The 21,938-nt window shown below is 40.2% G+C and overlaps 1 protein-coding gene, 1 long non-coding RNA gene and 4 other non-coding genes across 6 annotated transcripts; all 6 read left to right on the forward strand.

The window, feature by feature from the left end:
- The first annotated feature begins 34 nt into the window (after positions 1-34).
- On the forward strand, positions 35-9,891 carry chtopa (chromatin target of PRMT1a). The gene is made up of 6 exons (XM_039819180.1): positions 35-172; positions 2,701-2,790; positions 3,843-3,993; positions 8,330-8,501; positions 8,638-8,787; positions 8,935-9,891. The coding sequence occupies exons 2-6, from the start codon at positions 2,726-2,728 to the stop codon at positions 9,135-9,137; spliced, it is 741 nt and encodes a 246-aa protein (XP_039675114.1). The 5' UTR covers positions 35-172; positions 2,701-2,725; the 3' UTR covers positions 9,138-9,891.
- A 5,614-nt stretch (positions 9,892-15,505) lies between these two features.
- LOC120570707 lies at positions 15,506-21,829 on the forward strand. Its single transcript, XR_005641109.1, has 9 exons — positions 15,506-15,587; positions 17,069-17,125; positions 18,382-18,406; positions 18,574-18,615; positions 19,552-19,614; positions 20,180-20,225; positions 20,803-20,861; positions 21,257-21,300; positions 21,616-21,829. It is a non-coding gene; the product is annotated as an uncharacterized LOC120570707 (long non-coding RNA).
- Positions 18,438-18,508, forward strand: LOC120572102. Its single transcript, XR_005641357.1, has one exon. It is a non-coding gene; the product is annotated as a small nucleolar RNA Z40 (small nucleolar RNA).
- On the forward strand, positions 18,806-18,931 carry LOC120572105. The gene has a single exon (XR_005641359.1). It is a non-coding gene; the product is annotated as a small nucleolar RNA SNORA8 (small nucleolar RNA).
- On the forward strand, positions 20,361-20,500 carry LOC120572106. The gene has a single exon (XR_005641360.1). It is a non-coding gene; the product is annotated as a small nucleolar RNA SNORA8 (small nucleolar RNA).
- On the forward strand, positions 20,908-21,041 carry LOC120572112. The gene has a single exon (XR_005641367.1). It is a non-coding gene; the product is annotated as a small nucleolar RNA SNORA18 (small nucleolar RNA).
- Positions 21,830-21,938: the final 109 nt, after the last annotated feature.

Raw genomic sequence — 21,938 nt, forward strand, 5'->3', positions numbered from 1 at the left:
CATTTGTTACAGCGCTTAGTAAGGAAGGTAGCATATTACAGGTTATATTTAAACAAAAGAATACAAGGACACCCCACACGGCCTCACCGGTACCAGCTAACGTTAGCTAACTACTAGCTAAAGCTAACCCGAGCTGACTGAAAGGCTTTTCTCGACCGACGCAACATTTACTGTAAGTAAAAAAATGCCATAAATTATTATTTTAGGCACCTGAAATGTAATTAAGCCACTTAAATGTTAAAACGCAAATAATTGCATTTAGAGTTGAGAAATTGGGCTGCTAATGTAGGACGTATTTAGCTAAAGTCTACGTCCGCCAAGCTAACTTATTTTTGTTTGTCAAGCCAATTTATTGGGATCACGAATAAGGACATGGGAACTACGTATGCATGACACCAAACTATTTTACCAAATAAGGGTGACGCACTTAACTGTATAGCTAGCTATAACGTTGTACCTGAAGGATTCAATCATTGATCATCGAGACATTCATTCCAACCATAGAACTGAGTAACGTTAACGTTACTTATGAGTAACGTTACTGCTTCATCTGGCCGACGATATACACACAAAGGGGAACAGGAGCTTGTTAGGTTGGAATCAAAAATGCATGTTCCCGTCACTTGATGGCACATGAGAATCTGCTGCATAGGTTTGTCTTTCCGTGATACATGGGCAGCTGTTCGGAACATTTCATCTGACCTCCCCAGTGGCCTTACGAATGATTATTGCACAGAGGCCACCATCTTGTGATAGGTTCACATTACTTGTTTGGTAATAATTTTGGTTGATTGAAGGAGTTGGTTTATGTAATGTCGGATTAAAAGATAGCAAGTGGCGATTAAGAATTTCCGATTTAAAAACTGGAAGGGAGTTTTTAAGGATTTTGTAAGCCTTCCTAAACTGAGTGAGACAACCAAACTGGCATTGAGGCTGTAAATATATAGGTATACTGGCTACTCCAAAAGTGTATTCAAATTCCTGAATAGGATGTAGTGTTTAAATCACTACCATAGAGAAATAACCAAACTATTTAGTATTGTATTTGTAAGACTACTTAAAATTGTTAATTATTTTTAACCAGCAATTGTGCTTACAGCATAGTCAGATTTTGACAGTTTTTATTATATCTGAATCCTATAGAATCTCCAGTAATGTAAGTTTTTTTTTTTTTTTTTTTTTTTTTTTTTTTTTTTTTTTTTTTTGTTGCTTCCAACATTTGCTATCTCATCTAAAGATAAAAAATAACTAAACCTTAAAGATCTGAATAAGAATTTGTTGTCTGATAAGGCAAAACGGCTTTGAGTGTCAAGCTACTTGAAAATTAGATAAGCAGCAGTACATGTATAATGTTGATTAAATGTATCTGACACATTCAAATTAATCACATGTGGCCTAATTACTAATGTGTGGTTTAGAAACTATCTTTGACGTTGGTCCTGACAGTATTAAGCGAGAACGCTGCAGTCAGCAGCAGCAAAACAAGCTACAATGTAAGTTAATAGGACAATTGTCCAGCTTGTATTTACCTTTACAAAAGTGCTGGTTTTGCCGCTGACAGACTCAGATTAATATTCTACGTGTCTGATAACATTATGGAAAGGATTTCTAAGGAGGTCGACCTTTCTGTTAAAGAGAAAGATCCTTTTTTTTTTCTTTTTTTTTTAAACAAAACATCTGCGAAATTGTGTTCACTAAACCCGCCAGACTTTATGTAAATAACAGTAATTTTAGCATGGTAAAATACACTTCATTCAAAGTCAACAGACACAAAATAAAACTATGAAAAGCCATTTTGGGTCATTTTTCCACTTTTCCAACAATCACAACTCTAGATTTGGTTGAAATAAACATATAGTTTACTGATTTACATGTTGAAATATGTTGGCTCTATACACGCTAAAAGTATTGCTTTTTTTAAATGGACTCTGTTGGGTTTAGCACTAGCGACCTCAGAGTTGTTTCTGGTTAAACGGAAAGGTCTTACAGAGGTTTTAAAGGTCTGTCTATGTAGGGATCCTTTCCATAATGTTGTCAGACGCTTGGAATAATAATCTCAGTCTGTCTGTGGCAAACCGTGCACTTTTGTGAAGGTAAAAACAGGCTGGACAATTGTCCTATTAGCTTTGTAGCTTGTTTCTCACTTAATACTGGACAAATGTCAAAGATTGTTGTTCCCATCAGTTACTTAGACACAAAAACATAGGAAATTAGGTTCCATGTTGAAAAAAATGGTAGTTACCCTTTAAGTTTTTAAATTAAAATTTGTATTGAAGGTTAGCCAGGAGACTCTCCTAAAATGTACATGATCATTTCTTAAGAGACAACTCATCTCTTTTGGTCTCGTTAAACTACAAAAACACGCAGTCCATAGTGTTTCAGAGTGATGTTACTTCCCTTACAAATCTTTGACGGAGTCCAAACACTGGCTCGCAGGGGGAGGGGAGGTCACCAACTGCTGAAATTAAGAAAAGTCTGCCATAACCAAAAATGGAACAAGCTATCAGAACCCTGTTAGCGCATTAGTGTTAAGTTCAGAATAAATACAAACCATAAACGTATTTCAGTGTGATACATTTAATGCAATGTCAAGTCAAATTTTCTCACGGATACCATATGTTATTGCTGTCTAAATTTTGCGTACTTACCTTCTTATGACTGCCAGTTGACCTTGTTTTATTTTCTGTTCTCTGTTTCCAGGAGCCTTCAAGCGAAGTCCATCAAAATGAGCACAGCCTCCTCCCAAAAAGTTGTCCTGAAAAGTACCACCAAAGTGTCCCTAAATGAGCGGTGAGGCGCCACGCACCCTGTCAGCAGTTAAGACACCCGATGCAAGGGCCAGCCTTGGCTTGTGAAGGTTCTAGTGGTCCCTACGGAAGGCTACAGTTTGGGACTGGACCCGACATGGAGGCTATTCTGACTGTCCCCAGTGTGTGCACTGCTCACTCAACTTTGTTGGTCTTGTCAACATTTCTTGATTCACTTGCAGAGATAAATGTGATTGTAACATGGTGCAGAAGGGGCTGGCCCGGGCCACATATCTTGTGTGAGCAGTGCAAACATATAGACAAGGGGAGAGGGTAGTGGTCATACTGGGTAAGCCTTGGTAAGCCTATGCTGGACCAGACCACTGTCCTACAAATGCCCTGGCACTCCTGCTCTCTGTTACTTAAACAGCACAGGATACATCAAGTGTACGCCTATAAAGGGGAGAGTAAGGCTTAAGCTAAACCAGGAAGATGGGGCAAACCAGTGGAAGTGAAGCACCTCCTCTATCTTCTTGTTCTGTCATTCTTTCTCCTCAATGCTCCAATTCTATAAAAGACCAGGTACTCAGTCCTAGCTTGGACGTGACAAAGAGCTCCCCTTTCCTCTCCCATCTTTCCTTCCCTTCTCTCAGTGGTTTACCCACAAGTCACGGTCCATGCTGTAAGTGGCTGGGTGACCTGGCAGTCCTCACGTCCAGGGCCTCTGCTGCTGCAGCATGATGACACCCCAGCCAGTCAGCTGGAGGCCTGTAAGTGGCAAATTGCACTCTTCTTCTGGCACCTTTTTTCTCTGCTTCTGTCCTTCGGTCTGTATTTGCACTGTGAGTTTTTTAATCTTAGTTTGCCTTACTTTTTGTGCTTGTTTGAAAACATGCAGAATTCAAGTATAAATCTTTCTGGATTATCATATGGTTGAGAGAGAAAATTAGTGCCAAAAACTGGAACATAAGTCTTGCATAGCAAGAGCCATCCATAATATGAGAAATTACTTGATGTGGAACCCTGCTTCCTCCTCCTCTGTATATCCCCTGTCCCCTTCTTTTACTTCCCTCTTTTTCCCTCCCACCTCTAAAGCTTCACTAACATGCTGAAGAACAAGCAGCCCACTGCGGTAAGCATTCGAGCCACCATGCAACAGCAGCATTTGGCCAGTGCCCGCAATCGCCGGCTGGCCCAGCAGATGGAAAACCGGCCCTCAGTGCAAGCTGCTCTAAGTCACAAGCAGGTGAGGGCAAAGATCAGACAAGTTAAGTGTTAGTGGGCCTTTTTACCATGTAGAGCTATGTTGTAGACTGACCTGCACCAATACTCTATTTGTATGAGTTAATGGAAGAGGGGTGTCTGTAACATATATGCGACATGTCTTCTCAGTAATGCTTAGATTAACGATTGGAATTTGGTTCAATTTAATTACATAACCTGATTACCTGATTGAAATTTTAGACCAAATTAATCTGAAGTAAGAGACAGTTTAGAGATGAATTGTAGCTACTTCGACCTGCATGAATCAATATTTTAGATATTTACAATGAAATGTCTTAAATTGAGAAAGGGATTAATCATATCAAATAATTATCACATCCAACTCTTGTTTTGGTTTTTACTAATGGTAGACAGACATGGGTTTTTAAATGGCCGATATTTAGAGAGCTGGGCGGCCAGTGGCCAATATATAATTGAGAAACAAAACTGCTGAACTTAAACATTTAGTTAACGCTGTTATTGTCTGCTTAAGTAGATTTGCACTCAGTGCACTTATCTTCAATAAAAAATGTATTAACTAAATAAATGTCCACAGGTAATCAAAAACTAAACTGTTAAATAAATAAACACAGAAAAATAAAGTGTGCATTTATCAGCAAATAGGATCTCCTTGTTTCTTACGCAGACCCGAAATTTGTAAAACATAACAAATTACAATGTCAATATTTGGATAAAAAGAGTAATATAAAATGATTATTGTGAAGGATAAGTCAGTGAGCTGACAATTTGGTTGGCTAAAGATACCTTTTGCAAATTATTATGTACATTATGTACAGCACATATTTTTTACGACCCCTAATTATTAATAAAATATTTGGTACTAGTGTCTCTTAGCTCAATGGCACTATCAGGAACGCCACTGTTGGGTTTTGTCTAAAAGTCATGATGTTGCACTTAGTGCTGGGCGGTAGGGGTGTGCAACTCTCCCTTTTTATAAGACAATTCAATAAGTATCTAGATACGTGGACTTCGATACGGTTCAGGGACAATACATCTTAATATGAAACTATTCAGTTCAATGTTGAAACGATTGGGTGCAATACGATGATACAATTCAATCTGATTGATTCAGTCAATGTTCGTTTAATATAAACGCATTCATTTCCTATTTATAAATTAAAATAAGCCAGTTCTACAAAAGAAGCACTGCCTACCTTCAAATAAATATACATTTTGTAAAAGGGGCCAGGGAATAGCAAAGCTATGTTTATTAGTATAACTTAACTTAATTACCTAGCCACTCATAACCAAATGACACACACATCAGCTCCATGTTAAATAACACAAGTTCTTAATCACACAAATGGTAAGGCTTTGTCTCCGTCACACATAAAGACGCCCCCGTCTCTTTCAACAGCATTGCGCACTCAGCAGCAGCCTCGTTGTACAGCAAAGCTTCAGTCAACCAATTTGTAACGTTAGAACTGGGCCATCGGACAAATCTTGGCCAATTTAGATCAGTCTAGGGCTCCATGTATCGACGTAGTCCTATCTGTGATAAGACAACCGGATACCGAATTGTATCTGTGAATCTTTACTCTCCTGCTGGGCGGTGTATCAAGTTATCAAATCAATATTTACATTTAACGACATGGGATGAGACACTTTGTTTATATCGCTGTAGTTTAATGTTAGTGGAGCGTTGTCAGAGATTGGCCTGGTTTTATTTAATACAGGTTAGGTAAGTTTTGCAGCTGTTTATTTTCAAAGAGGGAAGAAACTCCTGTCTTTGCATTTTATTTTGATCAGTCTGTTTTAAGGGAGACTGAACTAAGACTCTTAAAATATATATTTACAAAACACTTAAGTTTTCAATTTGAATAAATATATATTTTCATTGTGTTAATGTCTACATTTATTGAAGTGTCACAGTTAATGAAGGCTGTGTTATGTTGCATTAAAGCCTCTTTTGTATGGGTTTAATAGGTTTACATTTGGACCACTAAAACTGTAGTTGGCCACCAAATGTAGGGGCTTAGGTGGGGCCAGTGCTTAAAACGTTAGCATCTATCCCTAGGCTGTGGACGGCCTGTACAAGGCTTTACGGTTACTTGCCTACCGTCCCACAACCATCCCAAATGACAAATCTGATGGATGCTTCACCTGTCTGTAGTGGAGACGGGGCTATTATTCAGTAGCTTTTCAAGCCCTATAAGGCAATTCAGATGGTTGAAGGCTTGCTATCAATACAATTCCTAACAAACGTTCTTTGGTTTTTCTCACTGAAAGACCAGAATCAATCTAATTAATACAGACAGTAAACATAGAGCTGAGTGTCAGACAGCAGGATCTAACTGCACATGCTTCCAAATAAATTAACAAGAGATTAACTGTTAGGAACACTCATGCTCGGAGTATAAATGTATAAGGCCGGTTACACACTGGCTGCGTGGCGTGAGCGTGTCAGCAGCGTGTGCATGTCAGTTTATATTTCAGCTCCCATGTTAACAGGTTAGCGCTTACACACTGCCCACGTGACACGCACGCCTCAGGCGCGGCTCGAGCCGTGCCGAAAACACATGCCTGCTAGAAATAGAACAGACGCCTATTTTTCACATGACACGCAAGCTGTTGGAAGAGTTTCCAGGCAAAATAGAATAGGAAAAGATGTTTGTCATTTAGACACGAATACATATTAATGAATGACATGTTGATGTTTGAAAGTCTCTAGGAAATACTCTGTAGCCCATTTTGCCGTTAATACTGCCGACGTTGTCTTTGCTGTAATCAGATCAGTATATATTTGTGTTTAACCTGGTATTTAATTTTATCAATGGGAAACATCCATGTGTCCAGACAAGGCTAGCAGCAGCAGCACCGCGTCAGACACCTTTTCTGGTGTGTAAAGACATAGAAAAAGCCACGCAACAGAAACGCCACGCTCATGCCACGCAGGCCTTACACGTTCTGTCCACTAGAGGGACTTCTAATATTAGCCTGGCCTTGGATTGGCCCTATGTCATGGCGTATTGCACGCCACTTTGTTTACATAAATTTTCCACCACGAGCACACAGTGCCAAACCCAAATCAACAGAGAAATCTGGAATGAAACATGATCTAACAAGTGTAGTGAAGCAGCTCTGTTGTAAAGGCTAACGGTGCTAAGTTAGCACAGTGAAATCACATAGAAAACACAGCCGAAACAATTTGTCATAAACTAAGTAACAAGTGTTATCGACGATGCTAACGGCATTGATAACCAAGCCAAACGGTGCGGTCACTACTGATTTATAAGCAACCTGTTTCTTGCGGATTGTCACGTTACTGAGAATACAGATATTACAAGGTAATATATGAAGTCAAAGCTAACTCTGACAGCTAACATTAACTTTAGCTTTCTCCATGAAGCTCCCAGCTACACTCCTATAACTCGCGACGCAGTTAGGAAACAAGAATGAGCTAACTGATGTTAACCTAAGCACTCTGGCTCGGTGGATGTCGATTTTTTAAAGTCAACTATTTCTCATCCTTCTTCCAAATTCCAGCCGCAGCCTGTCACTCCCCCCTGTGCTAACGTTACTCTGTACGTAACTGTAGCTCCATAATGTTGTACTAGCGTGACTCTGTACGTAACATTAGCTTAGACCTCACAACGCCTTGAGTTAAGTTATTGTTCATAAGACGTGAAGTGAGTGACACATGCGGGTAGGCCAAGGCGAGAAGATGGAGATTAGATAACATTTGCCAACATATTTATAAAGTCACATTCAAATAGTAATTTCAGCATTCTTTTTTTTTTTTTTTTTTTTTACTATTCGAATTATAGTCGTTCCAGTAGCCCTAAAATGTATACATTTTATTAGTGGCAGTAAATCCAGCTGAGCAGCTGTTTGCACAAAACCCTGTGTATGGCTTTTCCCACAAACTGAGGAAGAGTGTGCACAGACTTCCCACCAGGCGTGAATGTGTTTATTGTCATTGACAGGTCTATTGAGTGGTGGAGTGGGGCATAAGTATCTATATGCAATCAATGTTTAAGGGCCTTATTACATTATTTATGGCCAACAGTTGTAGTGGGAATGAGGCTTGTGTGTATGTGCCCAGCTCCACAATTGAGATTTATAAAATGGAATCGGACGTACATGCGACTTTTTAAATCTGATGAATAGTGTGTATGCATATTTCTGTCTTTGTGTGACTGTTTTAGTTGTGAATCTATAGAGATGCATCTTACCGTTGTTTTGTTTTTACGCAGGGCCACTGTTGTTAACGTGGCCTTGATTGAGTGCCTGTAACCACCACCTTGTTTGTCTGATTTCATTTTGTTATAATTGCATCCTTGAATAACTTGTGTCAGAGCCTGAAGCAGCGCCTGGGGAAGAGCAACATCCAGGCCAGGCTGGGCCGGCCTGTCGGGACTCTGATGCGTGGAGTAGCTGGAGGCAGAGGAGGAATGCGAGGGATGACCAGGGGTGGCCTTCGAGGTCGAGCCAGAGGAGGAGTAATGAGGGGAGCTCTGTCCCTGAGAGGTGTGGATCCACAACCTTACACAGTATCTCAACTAAGAATAGGGCTCAGATTCCAAGTGCAGGGCCTCACTTTCATGGCTGTAGATTTTCATTTGTCACGGGTGTGCATTGACTGCTATTACTTTGTTTTACACAGGGAAGCGAGTGTCTTCTACAGGTGGTCCCATGCGAGGTCGTGGCTCTGCTGGCCGTCTGGCAATGCGTAGAGGAGGCCGCCACCGTGGAGGAGCTCCTGGCAGAGGAGGAGCTCTGTCCCGAGGAGCAGCACGAGGAGGAGCAGCCAGAGGTCAGGGGATGACAATGTTTTACTTTATCTGATTAAGTGTGGGAAAAGGATTGTACTTTTCATCTAACTGAATTATCATAGACCTTGAGTTGAATTGTTAACTCTTCTTATTGGTCCCTATTGCTGTGTCTGTGTGTTGGTGGGCAGGCCGTGGTGGACTGCGTGGCCGTGGTGGTTTTGCTGGTAGAGGTGGTCGTGGCCGCGGGCGGGGCCGAGGTGTTGGCCGACAAGCTGTGACCCGTGAACAACTGGACAACCAGCTGGACGCCTACATGTCAAAGACCAAAGGTCACCTGGATGCTGAGCTGGATGCCTACATGGCCCAGGCAGACCCAGACAATATGGAGTGACGCTGGAGGACTCTGAAGCAGACACATGGAGAGTCACTGCAGAACTGTACAGCTGAACTCACAGTGTAGTTTTCCACCAGATTGACGGGCTGAGAAATTGAGTTTGTAATTTAGATGAGCGTGGAGACAGTCCAGGACTCTTAGCTTTGGAACAGCGAGACCTCGAGGTTTCCCTTGAATGTGCTTCGGCCACTACTCATTCTGCGTCAACCTGCTCCTGCAAACCCTTTTAAATCTGGAAGAACTGTGTGAAGGGACCTTTTTAGACATTAACAAACCCTGCTGTCTATAGACGTCTGCTTTTCTTTTTTTTTAAATGACCTTGTTATTTTTAAATATCCCCTGTCTGTAATGGTCAATGATCCAGGTGATGTGTTTAATCTTTTGTTGAAAACAATTTAAAATAACCTGTTATCTTTTTTTACTTTTATTTTAAATGTGATTAACCTTGGGGTACTCAGACCTTTGGCGATTAACTAATTGGCTTATCTTGGAAACGTTAGCAATGCAAACCTTTTCTAAATTATTTGTTAAAAGAATGTAAGCAGATCTTTTAAGCCAAGTATCCATTTGTCATTGTTTTGTATTTAAAAGATGTAGTACTTTTGAGTATTTTGTTCCTCTGTATCTTCCACCTGTCAGAACTTTTCAGTTGACTGCTGACATCGTTAACTTCCACTTGAGAGCATTTGTATGACATTATCCAAAGCAAGTTAAAATAGGTTTTAATTAAAATGGAAATGATTTCCCAAAATGTGTCAATTTTATGAATTTTAAATACCCTTGTGTAAAATGTTGACCACAGATAAAATGGAGTGAGTTGAGATGTTATGTATCAGAGTGAATAATTAAATTGGCCCGTAATGGCAAAGTAAAAAAAAAAAGACCTTAAATTGAATGGCTATGGAAGATGATGACTTTAATTTTAGGGTGAAATGAGATGAATGTTGAATGAAAGTTCTTAAGTGATTCCCAACGTTACTGACCCCTTAAGAAAAATGTCTACTTGTGACTTATCCGTTGCATACGAGTAAAGAGTGATTAGTGTTTTTAGTTTTATTTCAATCATTTTAGAGGCCTGAAAAGGTCAAATTATCCAGCAATTTACAAGCAATAAAAAGATTTGAGGCATGTGTAGAACATAAGCATAGATTTGTATAAGGATTAGACCTTTTTTTTGTTCTCCATAGTTCCACATTTTAATATATAAAATTTCAGTTTGTGAATGAAATATAATTTTTAGACTTCCCCAAAAGTTATTGAATAAATACAAACTAATATTTGCTCTAAAGTTTTAATGTCTGACTCCAAAACTACACAACTATTGTCTTTTTATCAATGTTGAATTCTTTCCTCAAAGTTGTGACAGGGATACATATTTATAATCTTAAAGGAGTCTCTTTAGTTTGTGGTGAGATATCCCATATCATTTTAATGGCAAAGGAGCAATATTACAGGTAAGGGTACCTCTCAAGAGTTAGCATTTTTTGATGGCACTCACCAATACAAAGTTAAGACTAACCTAAGGCTGCATCTCCTTTACCATATTTACCATTATTGGTGGGGATTGCCTTGATAACCACAGAATTGTTTTTCCAAAATTTTACATTGAATCTATCAGTAATACATAAAATTCTAGAAAATTACCTCCTGAATCCAGCAGATGTAAGCTCGACCAGGAATGGTCGGAATTAAAAAAAGTCCTCCCAAGCATATGACCATATGGGTTATAAAAAAAGATTGTAAATGTAAATATAGGTCGTAATTGCTGTTTGAACAAACAACTTCTGGGGAGGACGGTTTAAAAGAAAACTGGACACATAAACCTAGACAGTTTAGATTTGAAAAAGGTAGAAAAATAATCATTCCACAGAAGCTCAGAACAGATGTGCTAGAATGCATACACACAGGTCAATTTGGGGTGGAGAACAGCAAACTGGGCCAGGGACCTAATGTTTTGGCCAGGCATGGGACAACAAATGGAGGAAACAGTAATGAAATGTGACATCTGCCAAACACACCGCTATGCCAACACAAAGAAGCCTATGCTCTCAAAAGCAATTCCAGAAAAACCCACGGCAAACTGTAGCAACAGATCTCTTGTCCTGGAACTCCGAGGACTACATCATCATGTGATTACCTCAGCAGCTACTTTGAAATTGAACGCCTGCATAACATTACCACAGCTGCAGTTATCCACAGAATTAAAGCAGTGTTCGCTAGACAGGGCATACCAAAAAAAGTTGACAGTGATAACGGGCCATGCTGTATTTCACGGGAATTCCAGCAGTTCGCAGAGTCATGGAGCTTCCAGCACGTCATTTCGAGCCCCCACTATCCCCAGAGCAGCGGGCTGGCCGAAAAGACTGTCCAAACTGCAAAGCGGATTCTCACAAAGGCCAAAGAAGACAAGAAAGACCTATACCTCAGTCTACTGCAGTACAGGAATACTCCTGTCGACGGCCTGAAATCTCCAGCCCAAATCCTCCTGAGCCGCAGACTGCGCTCTACCTTACCCCCGACAGCACAACAGCTGCCACCTCAGGTAGCCCCTCTGAACACAGTGCGAGCAAGGAGAGAGCTATGCCAGTCAGTACGCCAGCCAGTCTGGACAAACAGAGACAGAGGAGTAACATATCAAGAAACATTTCATAAAGTTATGCAGGTTTATCGTTTCCGTGTGTACTATTGTATCCCAGGACCCAGAAGAAGGAAAGAAAAGGGTTATTTTGCACTTGAAGGACAACTGCACAGGCAGAGGGACTTTGGGACAATACAGTGTTATATGACATAAGATTGATAATTCCTGTGTCTTTGCATATATTTGTTTATTGCCTCAAAGGAACAGTTATTTTACTTTTTGAATTGAAACGAAAATAGAAAAAAACATGCCATTTCTCACTCTCACAATGCATATGGACCGTCTATGATAGTATCCAAAACAGACTTAAGCCATTTGGCAAAGACAATTGCTAACACCTTGCATCAATAGGACACCAATTATAAATAAGTAGTACATCTTTTTTAAGGTTTCGGAATAAGTGATATAAAGCCTTGAGTTAATGTAAGAGTGAGAGATTCATTACATATACTTTCTGTGATAACCTTCAATAGAAATGGGGCCAAATGTTACAAAAGGTCGATAAAATTCTCAGATTCCATCCAGCCCATTTGTTATGTTTTAGGCTATTGATGGAGTCAATCATCTCTTGTAAAGTCAAAGGTTTAACCTCGATTATGTCCAAGAAAGTGGTTACACTCTTTTCACAGTATTGAGATGTATATAATTTACTGTAAAAGAAAACTAGAACAATTTGTAACAATGAGTTTAAGGTCATCACTTCCCTCATTGCTAATTCTAAGCTCGTGGATAGTTCGCTTTTAAAGCCAGTTCTGTTACGAAGAGGATGACAGTAATTCTCCAGCTCCCCGACGGTTGGTTCTGTGAACTAACCCCCCAAAACTTAAATCTGATCAACCTCAGTGATCATATATAATAAATAATGAGACTAGGTAGGATAACGATGAACATGCCTAAAAACGAGTCCCGCAGCGCTCTTTTGAAACGAGCCCCAACGTAGGAAACAACTGTTCCTAGCTGTTCTCACGCAGCTTGGTTACAACCTGTTCCAACTCTGTTGGTGTGAATTGTGGTACAGTGGGACACTTTCTAATAATTTACCTTCTGCATCATTTTTAATTATGATCCAAATGTCTTACCCCCTCATATGAAACTATTCTAAATAGCTTAAGAGCTCTACTATATACAGAAGAAAAAAGAAAGAAACATTAAACACAGGATGGATGACTTTTCCTCAAACACACACTGACCCAACACCACATTTTTTTCTTTGGGAGAAACCCTTTTAGAGTATAATGTAATGTTAAGCAGAGACCATGAATAAGCAACTCCTTAGAGTTATTTCATTTAATGGGAATGGTATTTTTAACCCAGCTAAAAGAAGTCAAATACTGTCAAAAATACAAAAAAAGAAAAAGGCACAGGTTGCTTTAGCAAGAGACCCATCTTACCCCATGGGTACATGAGGCACTCAAGGCTCTATTATTCATCAGGCCATAGGAGAGGTGGAGCAATCATAATATAAAAAAAGTCCCATTCGAAAAACTCTCAGACAAGGAAGGGAGATATATCTGTGTTTCGGGAAAAATTGATGATTCTGTCATAACATTGTGCAGTATCTACGTATGCTTCGGCTGGAAGTGAATGTGCTTTATATAGAATACATATTTGATTTGAGGATTGGGGGCCACAGGAAAAGTAAGAAAAACAATTACCATGAATAAATCTTATATTATAAATCTGAAAACAAGAATAAGGAAAATTTGAAATTAAATAAATAAAAAGATAATATTTGCTAAACAGAAAATGACTAGTCTGGCTTAAAATCAACTAAACATTTGGCAAGGAAGCTACAAAAACAACAAGCGGCCAACACAATAATAAAATAAGGGACCCAGACTCTAAATACAATGTAAAAAAGATGAAATACAAAAAAACACTTAAAAAGTACTACAAGTCCCTATATACACGACCTTGTTTAGCAGATGAGCAACAAATTGGAGTTCCTTCATTCTCTTACCTGTTCTATCAGAGGAACAAAACCAAATATGAACAGCTGTGATGACTACAGGTGAAATAGCGCCATCTCCAGGCTCAAAGCCAATAAGTCTCCTGGCCCAGATGGCTTTCCACCCGAGTGGTAGGAGGCTTTCAACTTGAGCTAATGCAAGCCTTCTCCGGGCCTGCAACTGATCCTTTCACGGTTCTAAAATGCCTCCATCTTGAAGCGAAGCGGTGATCTCAGTCATCCCAAAAGATGGAAAAGATACATTAGAATGTGTATATTGACCCATTACACATTTGCACATATCTGTTTACGCGCTTTTGCACTTTGCATCTGCCCTGGCATGCAAAACTGTGTTTCTCCCCACCATTGTTGCAATACCTTGTTGTCACACAATTTTTGCAAATCTGCTACTCATATCTACACCTACCTCAGTATTTAGACCACTACCTGCACTACTGTATACTGACTCTTTACTACATTACAGCATATTAGATAGTTCTGTCTATTCATGTATATTGTGCTACTGATCAACATCACTATCTAGTCCACACTTTGCACAAACTGTACACTGACTCTTTACTTCATCTCAGCTGTTATCATTCTTATAGACTGTCTTTACATGTTTGCTGTGTTACTCCTGATTCTACTTCACTACCTAGACAAATATTTGCACTAACTGTATATTGACTCTTACTATATTCTGCATTTAGACTGACTGTCTGTTCATATTTACTGTGTTATTTCACTACTTTCACTACTATAACGTTGTTGCCTGGGGACTATAGTCCAATACAAAATCTGGCCAGATGCATTGAACAAACCAACGACTGGATGTGCCAGAACTTTCTTAAATTAATTAAGTGATTATTTTTGGAGCAAAAGAGAACGATTGCTCAGCTTCAAACGATAAAGCCAGAAATCTTGGTGTAATTAGGGATTCTGACCTGAATTTCAACAATAACAAAGTCTGCCTTTTATCACCTTCACTTTTTTTTCTTATTTTTGAGCAAACATCACTGAAAAAGCAGCTGTTGCTACTATTGTTGGTCAAATCTGTTTCTCCTCGAAAAAGAGCAATAATAACCACAATATACCCGCTTAATTACAAAATAAGATTGTCTCTGTTCCAAATATGGTCTCTTACTGGAATAGCTTGACTTCAGACTTGAACTGGAAGAAAATCTGGTGCTTACCTTTAAAATATCTGATAACAAATAAGGTGTCTCTTAAAATATCAATTTTGCAATTTCTACAAAGATACCAAAAGGACATTAGTGTGGACTGCTGCTGTATTAAAGTGGTCCTGTCAGTCCATGTATACAGGCTACCAACAGAGACTGTTGAACGTGGAGGCTATGGTTTGGGTTCCATCAAACAAATAAATACTAGGCTACATCATTCATTTGATAATGTTATTCGCTAAATTTCATATTATTAATTCTAAATTAGCCAATCACAAACCATCATTTTTAATATTCGAAAATAAATTCAAACATTACTTTTATCAGTTCAATATTCTAAAAATAAGAAAGCTATTAAAACCAGTAATCTATGGACCAACTATAAGATTTTCATAAACAGCTTTATTTTTGGTTTATTTGTGATCCCCCTGGCAATATGCATGTTTGTGTATTTTCTTTATGTTCTTATTGTTGTTCTGCCTGTCTTTGAATGTTGTTTAAATAAAGAAGGGGAAAAAAAGAGGAAAAAAAAGAAAGAAGTGGCTGTCGTAAAGCGGTTTGAACTGACGTAACTCATCTTATAAATACGTTGGCGGAACGTCGCGAGGTCCTTTTATCAGCTCTCCCTGTGTCTGGCGGAGCCATGGTTGTTTTAGCGGGCCTAGCTGAAGAACTCGGAGGTAACTAGAAACAATTAAATCATTAACCGATCATACACCGCACCCGACTGCTGTGGATAAGTAGCCTTACCTGAATGTGATATTTGACCTTTTGAAACATGACGTCCTCATATTTTGGCACCACGTTGTCCTGGTTAAGCTCAGCATTAGCCTAAAAAAAGCTAACCGCTAGCTGGCATGATCCTAAAATGGCTAACCGCTTCCCTAAATATGTGAAAAATACATGTGCAGGCTTTTAGGGCATTGGTTATGACGAGTCAAGTGTAAATTATTCAAATTAACTCGAGTGGTTGCAGGTCGTTAATCGAAAAAAACGCACGCAATTTTTGTTTTAATTCAAACCTAATGATCAATACATCGGGCATCGACTAAAGGTGTAGACACATATAGCCGACGGGCGACCGTCGATATGATCAGTCGCGTCCCCGAGGTCCAAAAAACTGCCGCAAAAGACGAGAGGAGACGAGACGTAATCCATCTCTATAACAGCAGGCGGCGCTAATCTGTCTTGTTGCCTAAGAAATGAAAACGGCAGCTGATTGGACGAACGTGTCACATGGGTTTGTTTTCTCCGGATATTGAGAGCCAGACTGTCATGGCGGCCGTTCAGAATCCGATCTCATATGGTACTAAAATAGTTCACTGAAACATGTTTCTGAAAACATTTTAAGTGAGAAATAGGCCGTGCAGTTGCTGAATCTGTCTTCATTTCAGATCAACAAAGGTCAGTTTAAAAGATTTTTATCAGATTTTAAGAGACTCTAGTCACCTCATTCCGCTCGTCATTTCCGGGTGAGTCACGACAGCCCCCCAGACAGACGACGGCACGGGACACACCGAACAGATTTGAGTCACTGACCTCGCCAGACTGTCCCACGGCCGATAATCGGCCTGATGTGTCCCGGGCCTTAAGTCTCAGCCGAGCCGAGTAGATCTTATTGAGATGTCAAATGATTGGAACAACGGGGGAGGGGGGCTCTGCTCGGAGGTAGAGTGGTTGCCCTATAACCAAAACTGGCGGTTCAATCCCAGGCTCCTTCTGCCACATGTCCGTGTGTCCCTTAGCAAGACGCTCAACCCACACACACGATATGTTAATTTGCACATATAGAATCTCTCTACATTGTATGCATGTGACAATTAAGAGTTTTTTTTTTTTTCTTGAGACTGAAATGTTAATCAGTCCAGATATGTGCATCAGTTTGCACCCCCAGTCATGTTGTCCTAGGCCACTGTGCAGACTGTCAGTGGGGCTGTCCTGTGCAGTGGGCTGATCCACTACCACAGTGGCTATAGAACTCCAGGTTTTGCTTTCACCTCTGCACTATTGGTTGCTGAACGGTGACAATGAGGCCTGGCACATTGACCCTCGGTTTACTGAAATGCATGAAAACCTAGCAGCTAACTAGGGTTACATGGTGCTTTAGAGGCATAGTAAGATTGGAATTTCTCCACATTAAAACTTTTTTTTTTTTTTGCAGGAAATGTGATCTCATTGCTGAATGAGTTGGGGGGGAAAAGGGATCCTCTGACATGAGGTGAGTATTTGTGTGCTCTGAATAGGTCAAATGTCTTTCAATGAAGAAGGAAAAATGCAATTGTCTTTAGTGTTATCACAACAGGAGCAAGCATTTGGTGCAACAGTGGCAAGGAAGAACTTCCTTTTAGGCAGAAACCTCAGACAGACTAGCATGAATCAGGTTGCCATGCACTCCAGTCTTGGCTCAAAGTTGACAATGGCTCCCAGTGCATGGCAACCTGAGACATGCTGGTTTGTAGGTGAAGACACTGTCAGTGAAATGGGGGTTTGATAGTAGACAAGTGCAGTAAGAAGTTGGAGCTTTCTTTATGTGAACAGATGTACAGCAGTGATAATCCAGTGCAGGGATGGAACATGCTTGGTGGATAAAAGTACTTCATAACTTCTCAGTTTAGTATCTGGGCAAGCTGAGTCAGCAGTTAGAAACCAATGAGAGCCTGGGCCTGCTGGTTTGTCCAACAAGACTCTGCTCCTAACATGCAGTAGTACAATGCAGAGCCCCAATTTAGTGAAAGAAATCCATGTACAAAGGGAGTTGAGAATGGTATAGTCTATATTCACAACGTTCCACTTCTGGGAGTGCTCAGGTGCCGCAGGAAATTTTGCAGATATCAGTTTTCTTCTGCTTTCTTTGTGTTGGTATTTTAACTGCGGTGGATTTGTGAGGACTATGGTTAACTGGTCCTCAGATCTCTGCAGGGTAAATCCAGACCGCTAGCTAGACTATCTGTCCAATCTGAGTTTTCTGTTGCACGACTAAAACTACTTTTGAACGTACACATGTTCCACCAAAACAAGTTCTTCCTGAGACTATTTAGCAGAGGCACTGTGGCTCCGTCCGGAGCTTAGCACCGCCCATGACAATTGTGATTGGTTTAAAGATGGCAATAAACCAGAGCACATTGTTCTCTAGTCCCAGAATGCTGTGGACTAGCCAGACCCTCCTCCACAGCACCGTGGAGGAACGTCTGTCAATGAGAGACTAAGAATGGTGTAAACTGAACCCTAACAATGGATACATGTTACATGTAGTGGGAAAGGTCCGTTACAGTCCCAGTTTGTTGGCACAGTATGAGCTCTGGTCCTGTCAGGTGGGCCGTAGAGCTCTTACAGTGCGTAGAGCACTTCATTCTCTTGCAACCCACTGCTGTGAACTCTGCAGCAGTGTTACTTATGAGAACTGACAGCCATTACATTTTTAAAAAGTTCATTGTTTTTAATGGCAGTGAATTTAAACAGTCCTATCTGTTGCAGGTGCTGAGGACCTCCAACAAGCTGGGTAAGTTGTATTACAGAGTGATGTACCTTTTGACTGTCATGATGATTGGCAAAATGTTCAACTGCTCTGAAGTGTGAGTGAAAGCTGCCTCTCTGAACAACATGCTGCACTGATAAATGACTGGGTGGTTCTGGAACACATTGTCACCTTGGTTCTGCCTCCTACAGGTTTCCTCACTGCCCTCGCCTTCAGCACTGATGCAGCGCCATGTAAGTACAGAGATCATTCATTGATGGGACTTTTTATTTATTTATTTTTTTCTCCTCTCCATGATAACCACCACAGAGTGGTTGGACAAACTGGTGGCTGTTACAGACAATGTGATACCCTTGATGAAAACTAACCTGCCAGAAGAACTAGTGGATCTGTAGGACAGTTGGTAGACTAGTACATAATGACAGCACTGTATGGTATCTGCAGCCAGTTGGTTCATCAGCTGGTTTGTTCATAAGTCAGTGCTAGACAAACTCAACATGTGGCATCGTTGGGCTCCATGCTGCCGGTGTTTGGAGTCCTGGTATACTTGTTGAAACACACCCATCGTTGTAGAAAGCGATGTCTTGACCCTGCATATGTACTTATTCTTAACATGCAGGACTATTCAATACTAGTTATTAAATTGTCGGTGTTGCAAAAGGAAATTGGGTGCATTTCCATCAACTGCTTTGGAGCAGATAAACTAGGCTACAGCTGGTTTTGTTAGAAGTTGGAGCTAAAGGCTAGTTTTTATTGTCCAGTTATTGGCAATTTTTCATGTCCAGATAAAGAGGAAGATGCTGACAGCGGATCCAGGTGATCAATCCTGCAAGTGAAATATTCACTAAATCAGTTATTTGGTAAAAGTGTAATCATATCCTACCTAGCTTATCAAATTTTCAATGAGGCAGAAACTACCTCAAGTGAGCGTTAACTTTTTTGCCCAATTGAGAATCAGTCTTTGCTGTTGGAATTCAGCTTTTCTAATGAGACTTCAAAATATGCATCAAAACGTGGGATTAATAATGCATAAAAAAATCATTTGTGTAATTAATGAACAATAATTGTGATGGCTACTGGATTGCATTTTGTCCTGCCATATACAGTAATCAAACACAATGTCAAAACCACAACAGATTTGTCATTATGTCTTGCCTGACTTGTTGCAGGTTTCTGCTGCAGCAAAGGATAGCCTCCCTCTCCCAGGCTTCAGCAGGGCTTCAGCATCAAAGGTGAAGTACTGACTGAAAAGTTGTTAGAGATTTGGATAAATGGTGTCTAGCAGTGAAAACTGGTCTATCCTGACCAACCTTTAGCTGTAGGGCTGTTGGAAATGTCTCAAACTGTTCTGTAATTTCACTTTACCCACATGTTGACTACCATGAGCCTTGTGTGTTATTACTGCAGGAGACATGATCAGCAGTGATTAATTTGAGTAGTAGCAGTTAATGCCACTTTAAAACATAGCTGTCAATGGCATCGCATATAAAGGAGGACATTTGACAAATGGTAATTAAGAAATCTGTCACAGGAACCCAGACTGTTGGTTTGATACGGACTACACAGGCAAAAATGGCAGAATCCAAAGGCCTTTGTTTTAACTGGTTAAAGTTCATCTTGCTAAAGATGAACTGAATATGAATTGATAGACAGTATTTGTTGGATTTATGTTAATTTACGTTTGATGCACATCAAGTGAGCTAATGAGATGCCAAGACGATGAGGTTGAGTTTGTCTGTTTAGGGTGTTTGGTATGTCTTTTTTTTGCAGTCATTGAAAGTTGTCTTATGTCTTTAGGTCACTTTGATGGCAGAAGTATGAGCCTGATGAACTGGTGACAGCAGTAAGTGTCTTTCTGCTATTACATGATCTGTCGAATGATTGTCTGTATGGTACCAGTCAAAAGTTTGGACGCGCTTTCTCGTTCATCTGAATGAGGAAAGGGTGTCCAAACTTAGCTGGTAGTGTACATAATGACAGCACTGTATGGTATCTGCAGCCAGTTGGTTCATCAGCTGGTTTGTTCATAAGTCAGTGCTAGACAAACTCAACATGTGGCATCGTTGGGCTCCATGCTGCCGGTGTTTGGAGTCCTGGTATACTTGTTGAAACACACTTAGCCTTTTACATGCCGTCTCAATTTTAAAGTTTTTTTTTGTGTGTAAAACGTCAACAATTACTAGGTAGCTTTAGTAGACTCCTGAATAAAAATGATCTATTTCTCATCAAGTTGGCAAACAACAAAACTGCATCACAGCCCACATCTGGTGAGGAGTTAGACAGCCGGCTGAACAAATCCATTTTCTAGACGGCTGTTTTAAAAGAAACCTCCAGGTCAATGATGAGGTGTGCTGTGATTGGCTCTATTGGCATTTCAAATATGATCACAGAAAATTGTATATGAATCTTTATTGTTTCAGGTTTCTGCTGCAGCAAAGGATGGCCCCTTCTCCCAGGCTTCAGCAGGGCTTGACTGACGGTGGGTGAAGTGAAGATTGTTGAAAGAGAGGCTGTGTGTTCAGCAGTCTGAGGTCTATCCCGACAGACCTTTAACTGTAGGGCCGTGTCGTTGGAAATGCCTCGGAGAGTAACTCTGTGGTTTCGCTTTACCCACATGTTCACTACCATGAGCTTTGTGGGATATTACTGCAGGACAGTTTTTAAGAAATTATCAAATGATAACCAGAGGTGAATTGGGTATCTGCTCTCTTAGAACTCGATCCAAATGTTCCACTCACCACACAGAAACTGTACTCTTCTGTACATTGCAATGCAGTGGCACATTTTGTTTGTATAAATTAATGCCACAGGTTGAACATGTTAAATTATTGAATGGATGTAATTGACTTAATTGCATAAATGTGACTGTTTCAGAATCCAACAATCATGGAGATATGGAGTGTCGGCAGCCTTTGAGTGTAAGTAGTGAGTAAATGTGCTTTCAGGGTCTGGGTTTGGTCATATACCAAGGCTTTCAGGACTTTCCCTTCCTGACTTGCTGTGGAATTGACCAGAAAACAAAAACCATCCCATTGGGCTTCTGCAGCATCCTGCTCAGAAGACCTGTTGGGAACATTAGCTTTCTTTTCTGTCACTCTTATGGTGAATCTGAACAGATTTGGGGTTATGTAAAACTGTCAAGTGGAAGTGATTAATTTGTTGAATGACTGTATCACCTTGGACATTTTGTACTGTACCTAGTAACCGCTGAATTGTTTGTCCTGTGTTTTCAGATGGATGCTAAGTCAGCGTTGAGCAGCAGGACGCACCGTCAGCACTTTGATCTGCGGTCACTCGCTTCTGGAGTGAAATGTAACTGCTTTGCAAATGACCGAACTTTGTAAAGGCAGCAACATTTGTTGACGGCATCAGATTTAGCCTTTTCCCTTTGTCTACTGCTAATCAATAACTCATAAAATATCAATCAATAAATTCAATCACTCCAAACTCTCACTGGTCTTTATTTTCTCCTAATATCTATGAACAAAATTTGCTTGTATGAAATTTCATTTATTCAGCTGACCCTTGTATCCAAAGCAGCTAATGGAGTTAAACC

This window comes from Perca fluviatilis, chromosome 13 (assembly GCF_010015445.1).
Source record: "Perca fluviatilis chromosome 13, GENO_Pfluv_1.0, whole genome shotgun sequence".
Classification (NCBI taxonomy): domain Eukaryota; kingdom Metazoa; phylum Chordata; class Actinopteri; order Perciformes; family Percidae; genus Perca; species Perca fluviatilis.

What these genes read in the sequence shown, in the direction of transcription:
- chtopa (XM_039819180.1), top strand. Translation starts at nt 2,726, where the DNA reads ATGAGCACAGCCTCCTCCCAAAAAGTTGTCCTGAAAAGTACCACCAAA. An exon ending in CTGCTCTAAGTCACAAGCAG is followed by an intron (nt 3,994 to 8,329) that starts GTGAGGGCAAAG and finishes AACTTGTGTCAG; the next exon opens with AGCCTGAAGCAGCGCCTGGG. An exon ending in GGGAGCTCTGTCCCTGAGAG is followed by an intron (nt 8,502 to 8,637) that starts GTGTGGATCCAC and finishes TGTTTTACACAG; the next exon opens with GGAAGCGAGTGTCTTCTACA.